Below are 17,304 nucleotides of genomic sequence, written 5' to 3' on the forward strand. Positions count from 1 at the left end.
TGCCTGGAACTAACCAGTGTGTTTTTTTCTTATGGGAAATGTTTTTCTTAAGCTATGTTAAGGAAGCTATGTATTTGCTTTAGAATTTGCCTTTCTTCAAAATGGTTCCACCTAAGACTTAACTTTTTTTCTTTTTTCAAACCGTGGGCTGATAATGGTTCAACAAACCAGTATTCCCTGTCAATTGTTTTATGGTTGGGGGTTGACATACCTCATGTCATCCTATCTATTCTGGGAGCGGAGCCTGGTGAAACTCCCTCAGCCTTGAGTTGTCTCTCTTATCTGATTAATCGTTTTCTAACAGATATAAAACACCTTGCTAGAAACTAGCAAGGGGGCTCTCTTTTCCTGTCCCTTTCTAATGTCTAGGGGCTTCCCTAGTAGCTCAGTTGGTAAAGAATCTGTTTGCAATGCAGGAGACCCAGGTTCAACCCCTGGGTCAGGAACATGCCCTGGAGAAGGAAACGGCAACCCACTCCAGTACTATTGCCTGGAGAATTCCATGAACAGAGGAGCCTGGCAGGCTACAGTCCATGGGATCACAAAAAGTCAGACACGACTGTGCAACTAACTTTCACTTTCACTTTTCCCTTTCTGATGTCTATGTCAGAAGTTTTCCCTGTCTCTATTATGCTTTAAAAGAAACTCTGCTACACAAAAAGCCCCAAGTCATCAAGCCTCATCTCTGACCCTGGATGGAAATCCTCTCCTCTGGAGGTCACAAATCCCGGCATAACACACAGCTCACAGAAACAACCTTTCAGGTCTTGTCCTGTTGCCTCCAGCCCTGGAAATGGGGCGACAGGGGGGCTTGGGCTTTCTACCACTTCCCATCCCTCCCTCACCACCCAGGCCCTGCAGAGACCCTCCTGGGACCCCCACCACTGGGCCTGGGCCACTGAGCTTCCACCAAGAGAAGTCAGTGCCCAGTGCCTGGGACTCTCCCTTCTGGGACCCCAGGTCTGACACTGCACCCTCTTCCCCCAGAACCCGGGACCTGGCCCACACATCACCGTCATGTCCCCGGCCGCTTGCTGCTCTCATCTTCTCCTGTCCTGGGAGGAGCTGGTCCGGCCAGCCCTCACCTTGGTGGATCCCCCAACTTTCCCCTGTCCATCAGGCAGCATGGTCCTCATTCCTCCATGAGATCTGAGAGTCCTACTAAGGGGGCTCTGGCCCCCAGGACCCCGGGTACTCTGTGACCCTGTGTCACCTCGTGCTCCGCCCCCATTCCCTCCCACTTGTCCCTCCCCTCGTCCCCACCAGCGCCTTCCCATCCGGGTTTGGCGCCTCTGTGTTTGGCGCCTCACGAGGTCCCATTTCTGCCACTCAGCTCAGACCTCCCCCAAGCCTCTCACTGGGATCCCACGTGCACCCCACATGGACCCCACTGGCACCAGTGTGTCATCACTTTACTGGCACTGCCAACCCCAGCCATGCCCACTCCTCACAGCCCCCTATCCTTGCCCCTCATATCCCCCCCAGGATGTGTCCGGAGCAGCTGCAAGGGGGAGTGGAGTCCGTCGATTCCCCGCTCAGCCGTCACTCCTGCCGGGCCTCCAGCCGGCCCAGCACCAGTGCTGCCTGTGTCTGGGCATCTTGCAGGAGACTGGAGATACGCTGGCGGACCTAACAGACACAGGAGCACTTCATCACCACTCACCTGCCACCCACCCCACGGGCCCAGCCTCCCTGCTGGTTCCCTGGGCTGTCCACTCTGGGTGGCCCCGAGCCTCTGACCTGGGGAACTCCAGATCCTCACAGGTCTCTCAGTGGGGGTGGGAGAGTCCCTCTGTCTTTCCTGACGTTTGGGGCCAGCAAGGCCCAGTCCCCACCCTCCCGGTCTCCCTACTTTATATACCACTGCTGAAGGCGGGGCTGTGTCCTCCAGGCCCAAAGGGGCAGCTCTCAAGTGGCTAGTATGTTATCTCACGCCCTAGGGTGGACAGGGCCTTCCCTGATGACAAGCTCAGCTCGGCTAGAGAGGCAAGTTGGTTCTGGCTAGCCCTAGTGTTCCCATTCCCAGTCAGGAAATCACTTTTTAACAATCATCACAAAGTCACAAATACAGGGTGGTGGCCAGGGCTGGGAATGGGGGTTACTGTGGGGCCTCCTCTGGAGTGGCAAGAATGTTCCAGCACTCGATAGAGGGAGTGGTCTCACAACCGTAGATGTGCCAACTGCCTCTGACTTGTATAATTTAACATAGCGAGTTGCACGTTCTGTGAATTCTCCTCCAAAAAGAGTGACAATGAAATTGTCACAAATGCTGAAGTGGGACAATTGCACAGGCCAGCAACTGCTCTCTGAGACCACGTGTTGCCGGTGCTGCAGCCCAGCCCATCCAGGGGACCCGGCCCTGGCCAGAGCCCCTAGGAGGGAGTAAGGGGGTGCCAGCAGGCACCCAGGCCACTTGCCCTGACAGAGACCCTGAAAGAAGGCCCCAGCTGTCCCCTGAGGCCTGCATTCTGCAAGACAGGACTTGTCCACCCGTAGCAGCTGGAGGACTGTCTCGTCAGACAGACACATCCCTCCCTCTCAAGGACATACTAGCCAGGTGCCCCCGGGCCCCACATGCGGGAACCAAGGCAACCTCCAGGCCTCTCAGTAGGCCCGCCCTATGCCCCCGCTCACCTGGTCCTTAAACGCGTCATCAGTGACATCCTTCAGGTTGATGAGCACATTGAAATATGCACCAAACACACCTGTCTCCAGGGCCTTGGCTGCCACCTGCAATGGCCACGAGGCAGAACCAGCCAGCCGTGATGGGGCAGGCTGCGGGGCCTCCCCTGCCCACTCCTCAGCCCAGGACATAGCCTGGGGGTCTCATGCCTCAACCCTGAAGACGGCAATCTGCCTGGTCACTAGAGCCCTCGGGAGCCCGGAGTCACTGGACAGAAGCCTGGCCCTCTCCAAGGTGGGTCCCAGGGCCCCTGTGCCACCCAGTACTCAGAGGCCCACCCTCAGCTGACCACCCGGCAGTCCACACCCTGCTGACCTCGGCACTCCAACCCCGCGACCCAGTGGTGCCTCAGGCACAGCCCAGGCTGGAGACGTGCTTAGCCCAGGCTGAGTGCATGCTCAATCACTCAGTGTTCAACTCTTTGTGACCCCATGGACTGTAGCCCGCCAGGCTCTTCTGTCCGTGGGATGATCCCAGGCAAGAATACTGGAGTGGGTGGCCGTTTCCTTCTCCAGGGGCTCTTCCCGACCCAGGGATGGAACCTGCAGCTCCTGCGTTTGCAGGCAGATTCTTTACCACTGAGCCACCTGGGAAGCCCGGAGCTGGCCGCAGGGGGCCTTTAACAATGAGCACAGCATGTTGGCAGTTTACAGGCCCCAAGGGGCCAGAGAGATGGGCAGCACATGCTGGGCCAGGAAGACCCAGAGTGCAGGAACCATGGCCTCTGTGCTCAGACAGCTTCTAGAACCTTCTCAACAACTCACAGGCAGCCACCTCCCAGGAAAGGAGTATACAGTCCTTAGGGCCTGAAGACCAGACACTGAAAACAGGTGTCTCTCTGTAAAGACCATGTGGCTGGGGGCCTCGGATCGGGCTGTAGACAAACAGCGCTGGGTGTGATGGCCCTTGTCCCCAGGCCTCCATGCAGGGGCTACAGACAGGGTGCGAATGCATGTCTGCGAGTGCCTGGGGTTTCTGGGAGAGGGGCCAATCAGGAGGAGGGTGGCTGGGGCCAGAGGGCACAGTCAGAGGTGGACTCTGGAGCACACTCGAGTGTCTGCCTCTGCACTGTGACCTTGAACAAGATCTTAGTAGAGCCGGCCCTGAAGGCTGAGACAGACCAAGACACCCTGCCAGCACTCACGTCTGCTGGCTCAGTGAGCAGCTGTGACGCCCACTGACCCTTCACTCTGCACCTGCAGCAGGGCTTGCCACGTACCTGCAGGTCTGACCTGCAGGCCAGGTTCACGCACAGGGCCAGCTCTCGCAACACCGGCCACAGCGAGGCCACCGTCTCTGCCAGCGCCAAGGGCACAGCCACCGCCTGCCTCAGCCCCTCCTGCAGAGCGGCCTCACGTCTGGAAGCAAGGCCATTGGCAGTCAGAGCCTGGGGTGCCCAGACACCCCCAGTCCCTACCCGATGACTCCTTGAGGAGCCCACGGAACCAGGCTGGGGACCACAGGGAAATCGTTGTTCAGCCACAGCACACCCGGCGGGGACTGACCAGTACCAGGGATGTTCGCTGCACTCACCTGTCCTTGTCCTCAGGTGTGTTCTTGGGCAGCTTTGTCGCTTTCTGCCAGAGCAAGCACAGAAACACAGAGGGGTGAGGGACTGTGACAAGGGGACTGGGAGCCTGGGGAGGGCGGGGGCCTAACACAGCGCCCACCACCTCCAAGTTAGCTTCTGTGAATCACAGATTAAGAGCCACCTCTGAGGGACTGGGGAGGGGGCCAGAGGGGAGTGAGGGCTCCAGCACCAGTCTTCCCCACCCACTCCAGGGGGAGGCAACTGTGCAACCCCAGAGACCAGCATAAAGGTTCAGGCCGTGTCCCCCCACCCCCGAGGGCGACACACAGCCCAGGCCTCCTTCCAGGAAGTATGAAACTGCTCCTCCCACTTCCCCGCCCATGTGAGACGCACCAAGAGGTGCACGTGACCGCCAGGTCGGATGGCCGTGTTGTCAGGGGACCTCGGGAGGACCACTCCAGGCACCACCCACGCAAGCTCTGCAGGGGCCACCAGGCGGCATCCTTCATACAGGAAACGCACTCACCCCAGGGTGAAAGCCTCCCCCGAGTCACTCACACAGCCATCCACTGAGGCCCAGCGACGGAGGCCAGCTGTCCACCCAGGGCCCAGGTGCAGACTAGACTCGGCCCAAACCCCCTAGCAGAGCTGGCCCAAGGCCTCTGCCCCAGGTGTGCCCAGAACACTGTCCACCCTCACATTAGGTCTTGCCCCAAGGTGGCTTTGGGCACTGGTGTCCGCCGGGAGCTCACACCTTCCCCAGCAGGCCCTCCGCCCCTGTGGGGTCCAAGCACCCCCCTTTCCTCCTCTCCTGTGTCCCCTTGCTGGCTCTGCTCTCACACACCCCTGGGACTTCTTGACCTTGAACTCACACCTCAACCTTCCTGCGAGTCCCCTGACCTCCACCCAGGTCTGATAGACACCCCTCCTCCAGGCCCTCCTGAACAAGGGAGGTCTGGATCTAGCCTCCCAGCTCCCGGGGCCCTTTCCTTCTGTCGCTGAGCTGTCTTCTCTGATCACTAACACTGTGACTGTGTTACCATGTAAAGATTTCTGTTCCTACCCTTTGGGGACCAGAGCTCTTCCCTGAGGACCCGGTCTTCCTCCAGCATCTGCAGGTCTGGGTGTCAGCCCATCAGCAGGGCGCAGGAAGGTGGGCAGAGGGACACTGAGCCTGGCTGACCCTCAGGGCAGGTGTCCTCCTCTCCCTCGACCCCCAGCCCTGCAGAGACTCTGACCTGGGGTCACACGTGTGACCCCAGACGTCTGTGCTAGTGGCAGTCTCCCCCTCACCTCCATGACCCTGGCCCCCCTTTCTCTCCTCTGGAGACCCCCATCACTGTCTACTGACCCCACTGTCCCTCAGGTCCTGCTCCGTAGGGCCAGTGGTGACGGCCCGCCTGCACACGCACCAGGTAGGCCTCGAAGGCCCGGGCGTCGGCATCCACCATTGCAGTCAGCTCAGCCATGGCGGCATGGAAGGGCGGGATCAGGCGGCGCATGGTCACGTCCAGATGCTCGAACTGGCGCCGCCCATAGGTCATCAGGCCAGCCATGGAGGCCAGGGCGGCGCCCTGGGGAGAGCGCGCTGATCATGGGACCAGCCCCGGGCCGGGCGCCCCCATCCCCACCGCCCACCTCCTCGCCCCAGGCCCCACTCACCATGGCTGCACTGGCTGCAGCCACGGAGCCGCCCCCCGGGGCTGCTGAGCGGGCGCCCACGGCCCGGATGAAAGCACGCAGGGGCTGCTCCACCAGGCTTTGCTCAGGCCCATCCTGGGGGACCAGGTACCTGCAGGGCAGGGGCGGTCAGGGAGGCCAGGGTTGGGGTGGGCTGGGGTCTATGTCGGAGGGTCCTGGGTCATTACTTCTAGGCTAGGAAGGTGGGACTTGGGGGGTCCCTGGCTCAGACCAGCACAGGGGAGGGGATATGGGCCCTGTTTGCAGAGCAGCCACCCCGAAAGCGGCTGTGACCAGCCAGGAGCTGTGTGAGGACCGAGTGGGACCTGTTGGGGCCTCACTGGGCCCCCCAACAAGCCCCCAGCCCTACACTTAGTGACGGAGCAGAACTCTGGATGACCGAGGGGGTCTCTGCACAGGGGTGGGGGTCGGGGGCTGCTCACTCGATGATCCGCTCCTTGGGGTTGAAGGGGGACAGGGAGTCCAGGCCCAGCCGGTTCACCACCTGGAAGAGGGCCTGGTGAGTGGGGTTCCCTTGAGCCCAGGTCCCACCCCTGCCACCTGTGGGGGTGCTCCCTGGCCCTGGTGTGGAGCTTGCAGGGACACAGCTGCCATACACACACACACACACACACCAGCAGCCCTGCAGACAGAAGCTTTTCAAGGCAGGTGACCTGCCAGACCCTGGACTCCACCCACTGCACTGCCCTGGGGAGACCCAGGCCCAGTGTGACCCGTCCTCCCCACGCGCTAGCCTGTGCTGGAAAGGGGCCAAGACAACTGCCTCTTGGACGGGGTTCCAGCTCCTGGGAGTCAGTGGCTCTGGCTCTCAAAGGCCCAGAGCTGCATGAGCACCCCAGCTATGACCCTCGATATGTGACGAAAAGTGAAGTTTACCCAACTTAAAAACAAAGTTGAAAATATCCTTTTGGTGAAATGAATTCCCCGTATCAGAGAGGAATTCTTTTCACCTAAAGACGCTTTTAGGACACATCATGGGGCTGATGCTGACAACACAGTCCCAGCCCCTCTGAGCCACATGGGGACAGAAAGCGACAAGTACGGGACAAGTTGAGAGCCAGGGATGGCCTGAGGTCTCCCAGAGGACACGGGAACAAGGCGGGAACGTACCAGAGGGCGCCTGAGAGCAGCCCACCTGCTGCAGAAAACCTCAGAAAGAGGAACAGGACTGTCAGAATGGACTTTAGCACCCAAAAGCCTGGCAGGAAGTAAAGGAAACCATCCACTGCCAGAAAGCTCTCCCTGCCCTGGAGCTGGGTCCACCCGGAGACGCCTGAGCCATCTCTCAGGAGCAGGGCTCAGACGGGAGGCCCCTGGAAGACAGCACCTCCAAGGATGCATTTGGGGAGAGCCACCCTTCACAGGAAATAATCAAGATCCTTTCCAGTCTGAGACTTAGTTTGGTGAAGCCCCCAGATGGTGAAGCCCCAGAAAATATCTTTCCTGGGAATTGTGACCTGAGAGGGAGAGAGGCCACGGTTCACACAGAATTCTCTTCTGCGTGGCCCCAAAGCCCGAACAAGAGGCTCATCTACAGGGCCCAAGCAGCAACACAAGTTTAAACCAGTGACCAAGCATTCAGGAAGATCCCCTGGAGCAGGAAATGGCAACCCACTCCAATCTTCTTGCCTGGAGAATCCCACAGACAGAGAAGACTGGTGGGCTACAGTCCAGGGGGTCGCACAGAGTCGGACATGACTGAGCAGCTAGGTGTGACCAAGAATCACCACAGAAGAAAACCAGGCACGCAGTCAGAACTCCCAAAGCACCTGCAGAAGCGTCACTACGTGTGTCAGCAGGCACGATGCTTTGGAAAGCCAGACCTACTAAGGCTGCAGATCTCAGAACTTTCAGATAAAGAATATAAAATACTATGGTTTCAAGAAGCAATAGAGAGCATCAAACATGTTAATAAACGATAAATAGATGTGGGCGGGGTGAAAGTGGAAAAAGGATGGAGGAGGGAGATTCTTGAGGCTGGATTTCAAGAGGCACAAAGTATTTACATGTCTTGAACTGTTGCCCCCGGGAGTGCTTATTAACAGCAACAGGAAAAACAGGAACACCACAGTGATAACCCTGGGTTGGGGAGACCAGTCCAACAAGGGGACCCAGGTAACGAACGCCCTGAGGGGGACACCCCATCACTGCTGTGCTGCTCTTGCCGGAAACACACAAGCACACCCAGCCCTGAGAAAGGTCAGACCAGCACCCAGCAAGCAGTGCTCACAGCCCATCATGGTCAAGGAAGGACAGGGAGAACTGGGGCCCTGGTCCAGATTAAGGGCCGTAAAAGACAGGGTATGTGGACCCGCTCCTGGTCTGGGGCGGAGCCAGGAGAGGGAGACACTGACATGATTTGATTACAGTCTGCAGATTAGAGCAGATCGTACTGTGCTGAATTTCCTGATTTTGATCATTGCACTGTGGTTGTATAACAGAATGTCCTTGATCTAGACAAATACACTCTGAATAAATGAGGCATAAAGGGCACAGTGTCTTCAATCTACTCTGAAATGGTCCAGAAACAAATGTGATTGTGCGTGAATGTAGAGAAAGAGAGATACAGAAAATGGTGCAAAATACAATAGGTCAATCTGGAGGGAATAAAGCAGCTCCTGATACTATGTGCGCCTAGTGAGCAAGAATTGCATCAAAATAAAAAGTGACACAGAACTTTGTAATGGCCAGAAAGAGAACAAACCAAGCTATGAAGTACATAAGTGTTTAAGAAGTGAAGCCTGAGAAAACCACAGCAAATTCAGAGGGGGGAAAACGGAGAGAAAGTATAGGAAAAAACAGGATATATGGAAGAAGAAAAGTGACTGTGTCTGCAAAGTGAAAGAACCAAACACTGAATCAAAAGTATTAAAGAAAACATTCCTGAAACTGAACAAGAATGAATCAGTAAATCACACAGAACCCTGTTCTGAAGAAAAACTGATGCAGAATAATCAACACCAAGACATATATGGCAGAGTTACTGAATTTCAAGGATAAAGACAGTTCTTCAAGCTTCGGGGAGAAAGAACCGGTCAGCAGGGGTGTGGAAGTTACCAGATGGCCTTAGACTCCCCCACCATACACACAGCGACATTTATTCCAAAGGTGGCAAGGATGTGCCTGCAACATTCTCAGGAGAAAAACAAGTGCCTAGAGGTTTTGGTTCTCCTTTATTGTTGTTGTTTAGTTACTAAGTTGTGTCTCTGCAACCCCTTGGACCTCCAGGACCCACCAGGCTTCTCTGTCTACGGAATTTTCCAGGCAAGAATATTGGAGTGGGTTGCCATTCCCTTTTTCAGGGGATCTTCCTGACCCAGAGATCAAACCCGCGTCTCTGAGTCTCCTGCATTGTCACGCGGGTTATTTACCACTGAGCCACCAGGGAAGCTCTTTGGTTGTCCTAATGTTTTGAAAGAATGAAGTCACACAAAGACATTCCCAAACACACTAGAACCTACAGAATAAAGCCCCCTTGAGCCTTTCTTCGAAAACCTGCTTGACTCTGAAATCTAGGCAACAGAGAAAGGACAGAGATGCACAGTGACCTCACTTAAGTACAGAACCAAGCTTAAATATCTATATATATTTAATTCATGTGGATATGGTTACAGAAGGTAAATGGTATACTTCAGACAATGTAAAAATATCAACGAAGCAATTTAAATCTGGACCAGCAATGACAGCTCACACAGTGCACTGATTTTCTTGTCTTTCTTCACCATGAGTCAAGAGACATTCTAACACTGATTAAGAGCTAAAGGAGTAAGTATACTATGCAAACTTATAAAGGTAACCACCGAGAACTAACAAACGAATTCAGCGAGGTAGCAGGATGCAAAGTCAACCCACAAAGATCAGTGCATTTCTGAACACTGACAATGAACACTGAAGAACAAATTACAAAAACAATTCCGTTTTCAGTAGCATTAAAAAAAAATTAAATACTTAAGGATTAATTAACTTCACCAAGGAGGTGAAAGACTGCAATGAGAACTACAAAACATGCTGAAAGGAGCTAAAGACACTGAAGAGGACACAGCCCAAGTCCAGGGTGAGAAGATGGTGCCGTGACATGGAGCACCACCCGGTGACTGGCGGGGGCAGTATGAGTGGTACCTTTCTGACAGTACCTTTCAGAGAAATGGGAAACCCCATCCTGGATGGTGGTGATGGGCACACAACTTTATAAACATCCTTAACACCACTGACCAGCATGCTTAAATATGGCTAAGATAGGAAATTTTATGTCATGTGTGTTTTACCATAATTTTAAAAGCTGAAAAAATATTTAAAAGAACCAACTCCCTTAAAAAAAAATGACACAGCTCTAAAAAATCGGGAACTAGAGAAGGAAGATGGAGAAGGCAATGACACCCCTCTCCGGTACTCTCGCCTGGAAAATCCCATGGACGGAGGAGCCTGGTAGGCTGCAGTCCATGGGGTCACTAAGAGTCGAACACGACTAAGTGACTTCACTTTCACTTTTCCTTTCATCCACTGGAGAAGGAAATGGCAACCCACTCCAGTGTTCTTGCCTGGAGAATCCCAGGGATGGGGGAGCCTGTTGGGCTGCCTCTATGGGGTTGCACAGAGTCGGACACAACTGAAGAGACTTGGCAGCAGCAGCAGCAGAGAAGGGAGAAAAGATGGGGGTAAACACTGAGAGTTACTTTCTCATGTGCACAGCAAGCAGCCTGCAGATCGCAGACCTCAAGCTTCACAGACAGTGAGTTTTGGACAAATTTTGTAGCAATGCTGCTTCAAACAATTCTATGGGCCCCCTTTTTCCAACAGCATTTGCTCACTGTGTGCCTCTGTGTCAGATTTTGGTAATTCTCACAATATTTCAAACCCTCCACCAGCATTAAAATCACAACTCTCTGAAAGCTCAGATAAAAGTTAGCTTTTTTTTTTTTAGTAATAAAGTACTTTTAAGTATGTGCACAGCTTTTTTTAGACACAATGATATTGCACACTTAACAGACTATAGTCTAGTATGAACATAACTTTTATATACACCAGGAAACCAGAAAATCATGTGAGTGGCTTTATTGGGATATTCGACTTATTTGCAATGGCCTGGAACTGAATATCTTTGTGGTGCTTGCACTGATAAAAATTGACAAATCACATTGATACATTTAGATAGATTTTAACTTAATAAATCAAAAATGGAGATGAATATGTTAAGTTATGGGCTTCCCCGATGATTCAGTAGTAAAGACTCCACCTGCAGTGCAAAAGACCCAGGAGATGTGGTTCAGTCCCTGGGTTGGGAAGATCCCCTGGAGAAGGGCATGGCAACCCACTCCAGCATTCTTGCCTGGAGAATGCCCAAGGACAGAGGAGCCTGGCTGGCTACCGTCCATGGGGTCGCAGAGTTGCACACACAGAGTTGCATACACACATTATATTGCCTCCATATAACCAGAAGAAAACCACGTCCTCTCTGCCTAAAAACAGGACAAAAGCAAGCCCAAGCATATCTGCTGTATTTAGTAAATACAAAAGGATAAACTCAACAACCAAAAGACAAAAACTCTCAGAGAAATCCAGTCATGTGCTCATTTTACGAAATATCTTCAAAACAGAACCACTGGCTACCACCAGAGCTGGCTAGAGGGACCCAGGACTGCAGGAACCATGTGGTGAATAGCCCACGGAAGCTAGACTCACTCCCAAATCTGGACGGGTCAGGACCAGAGGAGGGGCAAGTCCCTCCATCCGACCGAGCCCAGGCATCCCCTCTCAGAAGTTTCACAAAACTGAATATATTTTACATCATAGAGAAACCCCCAACGGTGTCCACCAAGTGAAAAATGTGATCTCAACTTGCAGGCACAGACAATAAAACAAAGAAGGAAAAGTAGGAGGCCACATGGACAGGAACCCAGGCCTGGGAGCAGGTGCCTGGAGCTGCCGCCCTGCTCTCTCTCAGGACCCCCAGCCCCCCAGCCCCAGCCCTACCCTCACAGGCCCTGCCCACCAGCCTGAGCTGATGCTCCTCCTCCAGGAGGAACAGGTTCTCCTGCTCGCAGTAGAAGGCGGCCGCGTCCAGCAGAGCCTTCAGAGGCACCAGGCCCACCAGCTGCGAGCCCACCACCGGGAGGCTCAGCTCCTGCGGAGGGCGGAGGGCAGAGGGCGGAGGTCGGAGATCGAGGCATCAGTGCCCAGGCAGCTGGGCTTGGGAATATGGGGAGGACCTGCCCTACTCACCTGGGCTTCTCTGCAGGTCTCCTCGAAGACGGTGTGCAGCCCTGTGACCTCAAAGTCCAGGAGGTTCATGGACACCTGAGCCAGTTTCTTCTCATCCAGGTACCAGCCGATGCCCTGCACCTTGCTCAGGCGTCCTGGCTGTGGAGGACAAGGCTTACCCAGCCCAGCCCTGCCTCTCCTGGCACCCCGCACTGACAGTCCCCCCCACCCCGCATCCCCTCAGCTGGCCCAGGGTCTCCCTTCTGCCCCAGACACGGGGACAAGGGGGGCCGTGGCCTGAAGACTGTGCCATGCAGCTGGTCTGCTTGCCTTGCTCTCCCGGCCTCTCATCTGAGCATGGGAGGGGCCTGCCCACCACCGGAAGCAGAGCCCCCAACGGCGGCTCACCCCACACAGGGTCCAGGCTCAGACCAGGCCCTGCTGCCTGGCCAGCATTCGACCGATGTCCTTGTCCTGGGCCTGGTTCCTTCCTCCCATCCCACCCCTGCCCCAGAGGCCAGCTCACAGCCCTTGCTCTTTGGGGCACTCACTCCCCCTCAGGGGGGACCTCTGACTTCTGACCTCAGCAGAGCACAGAGCAGGACTGGGGAGCTGCCATGCTTTTATGCTGTGCTTGCCGACGGCTGAGCATTTGGGAGAGAAGCCAGGCACAGGCCTCTGGGGGTGGAGGCTGACAGAGGAGGAGCAGGGCCTCCTCCACCAGGTGTGTCTTTGTCTACCTGTGTCCAATGCAAAGTTTCTGCAGAAGTGGTGCTCAAACTAGGTGGGAGTTCCTATGGCAGACTTGGTGGATTGGGGTACCTGGGGATACCTGGGACTCAGCAACGCCTGTTTTCCTATCAGCGTGGAAATGCTGCAGTATGTTGGCCACAGCTGTAGACCTGCTGCTTCCATGGAAAATGTCCTTAAAGACTTGCTCCTGAACCTCAAACCCTGGAACTCTGACCCTGCCAGTCCCGCATGGCATGGACACTGAGGTGGGTGGGTCCACCCCCCCACCCGCCATGTGTTGGGGGTCCACACATGGTGCCCAGCCTTGACCCTCTCTGGGAGCCCCTAGAGATGCAACAGGGACGGGCCAGGCCTCATGGGACTGCAGGCGCTGCCCACCTGGTCCTTCCCACGACCCTGCTCACGGAGATTGAGGGCAATGCGGTGCGCCTGCTCCTTGGTGCTGAGCAGGTTGATGTTGAACGCCAGGAGGAACTTCCGCGCCCCTGTGGCGGTGGCCCCCCAGCTAGGAACGAAGGAGCTGGGCCCGAAGTCGGGTGCCCACTTGGCCTGCTTGAGCTGTGGGGAGACCGGCGGGTGAGGGAAGCGGAGAGGAGGGCCCAGCCCAGACCACCCCCTGCTGAGGGGCACGGCACCTTCTCAGGGAGGGCCTCGTACTCCCCGGCCCGGATGGCCGGCAGGGACTGGCGGCTGGTCATCCGTGCGGCCTCGCCGTAGAGGTACACTGCAAAGGGACCTGACGAGTCAGGCCCCTGGCAGCGGGCATTGTGGGACCCCGTTCCTGCAGCTCCGTCTTGCTGGCAGCCCCTATCTCTGTGCCCCGTCAGGTGGGTGTGGGTGGTCGCTGATGGGCACTCTGTATAGGCAGGACCCCTCCTCTGCCCATCCAGGGGCAGGGCAGGCCCCACTCCCACTGCCCAGGCTCTGATGCCCCAGAAAAACCCACAAGAGTTGGGAGCAGGCGCGCGGGGCTGAAAGGATATTCATGTTTCTCTCCAAAGTGCATTTTTGCTAAACAAAACATGGAATGTGGAGGAGAGAAAACAAACCTCACTGCCAGCTCCCGATGCCTGCACGAGGCAGGACCCATCCCCAAGTCAGCCCATCGGCTCACAGGCAGGGGCCGGACGTGCAGCTGGCCTCACAGGTGTTCACCTGTTGCATGTGCTGGGCTTCCCTTGATTTAATTCCCCAAAGAGACTGTTAAGGGCTTTCTGTCTGTCCATCTTGCTCAAGCCCTTCATGGAGCCGCTACTCAAGCCCACTGCCAAGCAAGGGTGACAGTCTGCCAGCTCCCTGACGGCTGGGACCCTGTCCTCACAGGTTCTCATCATAGGAGAAGGGGGACCTACTCCTGCCTGTCAAAAACCTGCATGGTAGAGTTTTCTCCCTTAAAATCTGCATTTTTCAGGATGTAAGAGCAGAGACCCTCACAGGGTGCCTGCTGTTGCCGCTGTTGAGCTGAGGTGAGGAGGGGCCACCCGCCCTGGGCTCTCACCTGGAACACCCAGCTCCTCTGCCAGCCGCTGGCCAAAGGCCTGGGCACACAGCACACACTCGTCCATGGTGACACCCCTCACCGGGATGAAGGGGCATACGTCCAGGGCACCCATCCGGGGGTGCTCCCCTACACAGAGATGGGGCTGAGGAAGGGGGCCTAGGTGTGGAACCCGCCCTCCGGCCCCTTCTGCACACATTCAGACTGACTACAGGGCCCCAGAGAGGCAGGCTGAGCACTGCGGCCTGTCGACGGCAAACCCCTCCCCCTCCCTAGCGACCACCTGAGCTCGCAGGGAGGGGACTCCTGCACCCCGCTGCCATACAGGGTTACCTCAGAAGCTGAGTCCCACTGCAGGCCAGCAGCCCATGGCCAGATAGGCAGCCCCACGTCCCCTCCCCCCAGGCAGTCCCCCAGATTGCAGCCCCATGTCCCCTCCCCCCAGGGAGCCCCCCAGATGGCAGCCCCACATCCCTCCCCCCAGGCGGTCCCCTAGATAGTAGCCCCACGTCCCCTCCCCCCAGGCAGTCCCCCAGATTGCAGCCCCACGTCCCTCCCCCCAGGCGGTCCCCTAGATGGCAGTCCCACATCACCCCCCCACCAGGCAGCTTCTCTGAGATAAGCCTCGGTTGCCCTTCACCAGTTGGAATCACTCATGAATTCCCTCCCCCTCTGTGAGAGGCCAGAGACCTTGCCCTTTTGACCAGTTCCCCATGTGTCCATTGGCCTTTGACACTGCTGCCCAAAGAATGTGTTTGGTTTGTGGGCTGTTGACAGATAGGGCTTTGTCCCCCATACCCAGGGCCCGTGCAGAGTGCAAGCACCTTGCTACCGGCCACTCTTGGGCCCCTGAAATGTAAACGGGGTCCAAGGAGCATCCAGCTAGCCTGTTGGCCCCTTGCCCTCTGCAAGTCCTGAGCGCGAGGCAGGCCACCCTCCCCCGCCCTCACCTCTGTGTCGGCTCATGTCGATGAACCGGTGGGCAGCACGGGCGGCATTCAGGGCCCCCTCCACCACATCCTCAGGGCGCCCCACGAAGGTGTAGACAGTGCGGTTGGTGGAGGGGCCGGCGTCCACGTCCAGCAGCGTGCAGCCTGGGGTCTGCGCCACTGCTCGAGCGATGGCGTCAATCACCTGGGTGTGAAGCCGGGCCTACGCCTCTGTCTCCCCGTGAGGAGTGGGGCACTGGAGCTGCCGGGGCCCAGTCTGTCCTGCCCCCACCCGGACACAGGGCCAGGAGCTGGTGCTGGGCATCTGGGAGCAGCGACAGGCAGCCCCATGGGGAGAAACTGAGGCAGGGAGCAGAACTGGGTGGGGGGCTGCCAGGGCCCCTAGACGGTGACTACAGGCCAAAGTCACAGAGGGTCGGGGCCCCGGCCCCCAGGCAGCCCAGAAACTGCTGAGGCAGCGGGAAGGCTGCCCAGTGCTCCGTGACTCAGTTTCCTGCAGATGACCTGGGGGTAAGGGTGGGTGGTGGAGGGGAGGCCATGCCCCGCACAAGGACCCTCAAACAGCTGTGTGGATCAGCCTTCTGGGGCTCCATCAGCACCCGAGAGGCCAAACCACCTGCCCAGACCTGGACCAGGACCCCTGACTGGTTGCCCACCCGCTGCTCCTTCCTCACCCTTTCCAGAAAAGACAGTCTCCAGGCCCCACCCCAAGCCAAGCCCTCCTGGTCCCAAGCCCCCTGCACTGTCCTGGCTGCCCCCAGGCCCTCACCTCCTGATTGTTCCCCTCTGAGAAGTTGGGGACACATTCCACCAGCCGGGACATGATCCAAACCCTGACCCAGACGCTTCTTTCACCAGCAGAGGTGGGAAGGAGGCTGGTGGGGCCTTTAATCCCCAGTCAGGGCCCTCCCTGAGCCAGGCTTCTTATTAACTGGGCAGATGGGGGAGGGGCAGAGCCAGGACCCTGCGAGGCAGCCAGCAGAGGAGGAGGTGGAGGGGAGGACCGAGACCTCTGCCCAGCTGAGTGTGGGCTCCCCTGAAAGAAGTACTGGACTCCTGGGGAAAAGTCCTCAGCAGGCTACAGCCTCAGGTCACCCCAGGCTCCAGGCCCAGATGGGCCCAGGGCCCCCTGGTGACCCTTTGGGCGACCCTCCTGGTCACTGTTTCTTTGTGGAAAAACAGCCTCAGGGCCACAGAGGGACAAGAGGGACCATGTGTGAGGCCCTGGGCCTGGCTCTCAGCAGAGGTCAGCACAGCTGGCTGGCAGGAGGGTGGGTATTGGTGGGGGGGTGGGGCAGAGTGCAGGCCCATGGCACTGGGAAGGGACAGGCAGGTGAGGCCCAGCTCCCACCCACTGAGGCCAGAGAATCCCCACAAGGGGCTGTGTACCCCCAGGTCAGCAGCACAGGGCCCTGAGCAGAGAGGGCCAGCTCAGGTCAATGCCATCTTGAAGTCCTTCATGATTTTTGAACTGGGGGTGGTGCTGTTTCCCTTCTGCAAAGGCCCACCCATCACATGGTCACCCTGGCAGCACACGGACCCCCGCAGGCCCCTCCGAAGAGCAGCCCACACCATCCGTGTTTCTCCTGGCATTGGGTGCCCCACATGGCCTTTCGAGTGATCAGGTCCAAGGCCGCTTCACTCTTCTCACAGTCACCACAGGGCCAGGAGAGGAGATACCCAGGTCTTTCAGGCCCCCAGCTGTCTGGGCAGTTGGAAGCCCACCCCTCTAGCAGCTGCTCACGGGAACTGGAAGAGGGAGAAGGGGCTGGGGGAGCCCAGAGACCCTGCAGGCTGGGGGCAGGCCCGTCCTGTGCAGCTGCAGCTCCCGGGTGACTGTGGGTGAGTGTGGGTGACCGGCCGTCGCACATGGTCCCAGTGCAAGCCCCAGCACCACCTGGCCCTCACCCCAGCACGGCCTGGAGCCAGGGTCTTTACAGAGGTGATGAGGTTAAAATGCAGCCACTAAGGTGGGTCCTAATCCTGTAGG

General features: G+C 57.1%; 1 protein-coding gene across 3 annotated transcripts; it reads right to left on the minus strand.

The window, feature by feature from the left end:
* Positions 1 to 1,388: 1,388 nt before the first annotated feature.
* Positions 1,389 to 16,167, minus strand: FTCD (formimidoyltransferase cyclodeaminase). Of its 3 annotated transcripts, none has more exons than XM_068982343.1 (14): positions 16,084 to 16,167; positions 15,315 to 15,498; positions 14,365 to 14,493; positions 13,502 to 13,590; positions 13,245 to 13,424; positions 12,135 to 12,272; positions 11,905 to 12,036; positions 6,338 to 6,399; positions 5,877 to 6,006; positions 5,627 to 5,788; positions 4,217 to 4,260; positions 3,903 to 4,041; positions 2,635 to 2,730; positions 1,399 to 1,629 (listed from the first exon to the last, which is right to left on the minus strand). In XM_068982343.1, the coding sequence occupies exons 1-14, from the start codon at positions 16,135 to 16,137 to the stop codon at positions 1,543 to 1,545; spliced, it is 1,626 nt and encodes a 541-aa protein (XP_068838444.1). In that variant the 5' UTR covers positions 16,138 to 16,167; the 3' UTR covers positions 1,399 to 1,542. The 3 variants fall into 3 exon arrangements, with proteins under 3 accessions (XP_068838619.1, XP_068838444.1, XP_068838530.1); XM_068982429.1 differs by having other exon boundaries at positions 15,315 to 15,473; positions 16,084 to 16,152; XM_068982518.1 differs by lacking the exon at positions 3,903 to 4,041 and having other exon boundaries at positions 1,389 to 1,629.
* Between the last annotated feature and the right edge of the window lie 1,137 nt (positions 16,168 to 17,304).

This window comes from Capricornis sumatraensis, chromosome 1 (genome assembly GCF_032405125.1).
Source record: "Capricornis sumatraensis isolate serow.1 chromosome 1, serow.2, whole genome shotgun sequence".
Lineage (NCBI taxonomy): Eukaryota > Metazoa > Chordata > Mammalia > Artiodactyla > Bovidae > Capricornis > Capricornis sumatraensis.

What these genes read in the sequence shown, in the direction of transcription:
- FTCD (XM_068982343.1), bottom strand. Translation starts at nt 16,137, where the DNA reads ATGTCCCGGCTGGTGGAATGTGTCCCCAACTTCTCAGAGGGGAACAAT. An exon ending in CAGAGGGGAACAATCAGGAG is followed by an intron (nt 15,499 to 16,083) that starts GTGAGGGCCTGG and finishes CTTCACACCCAG; the next exon opens with GTGATTGACGCCATCGCTCG. An exon ending in GGGCCTTCGAGGCCTACCTG is followed by an intron (nt 4,261 to 5,626) that starts GTGCGTGTGCAG and finishes TTGCTCTGGCAG; the next exon opens with AAAGCGACAAAGCTGCCCAA.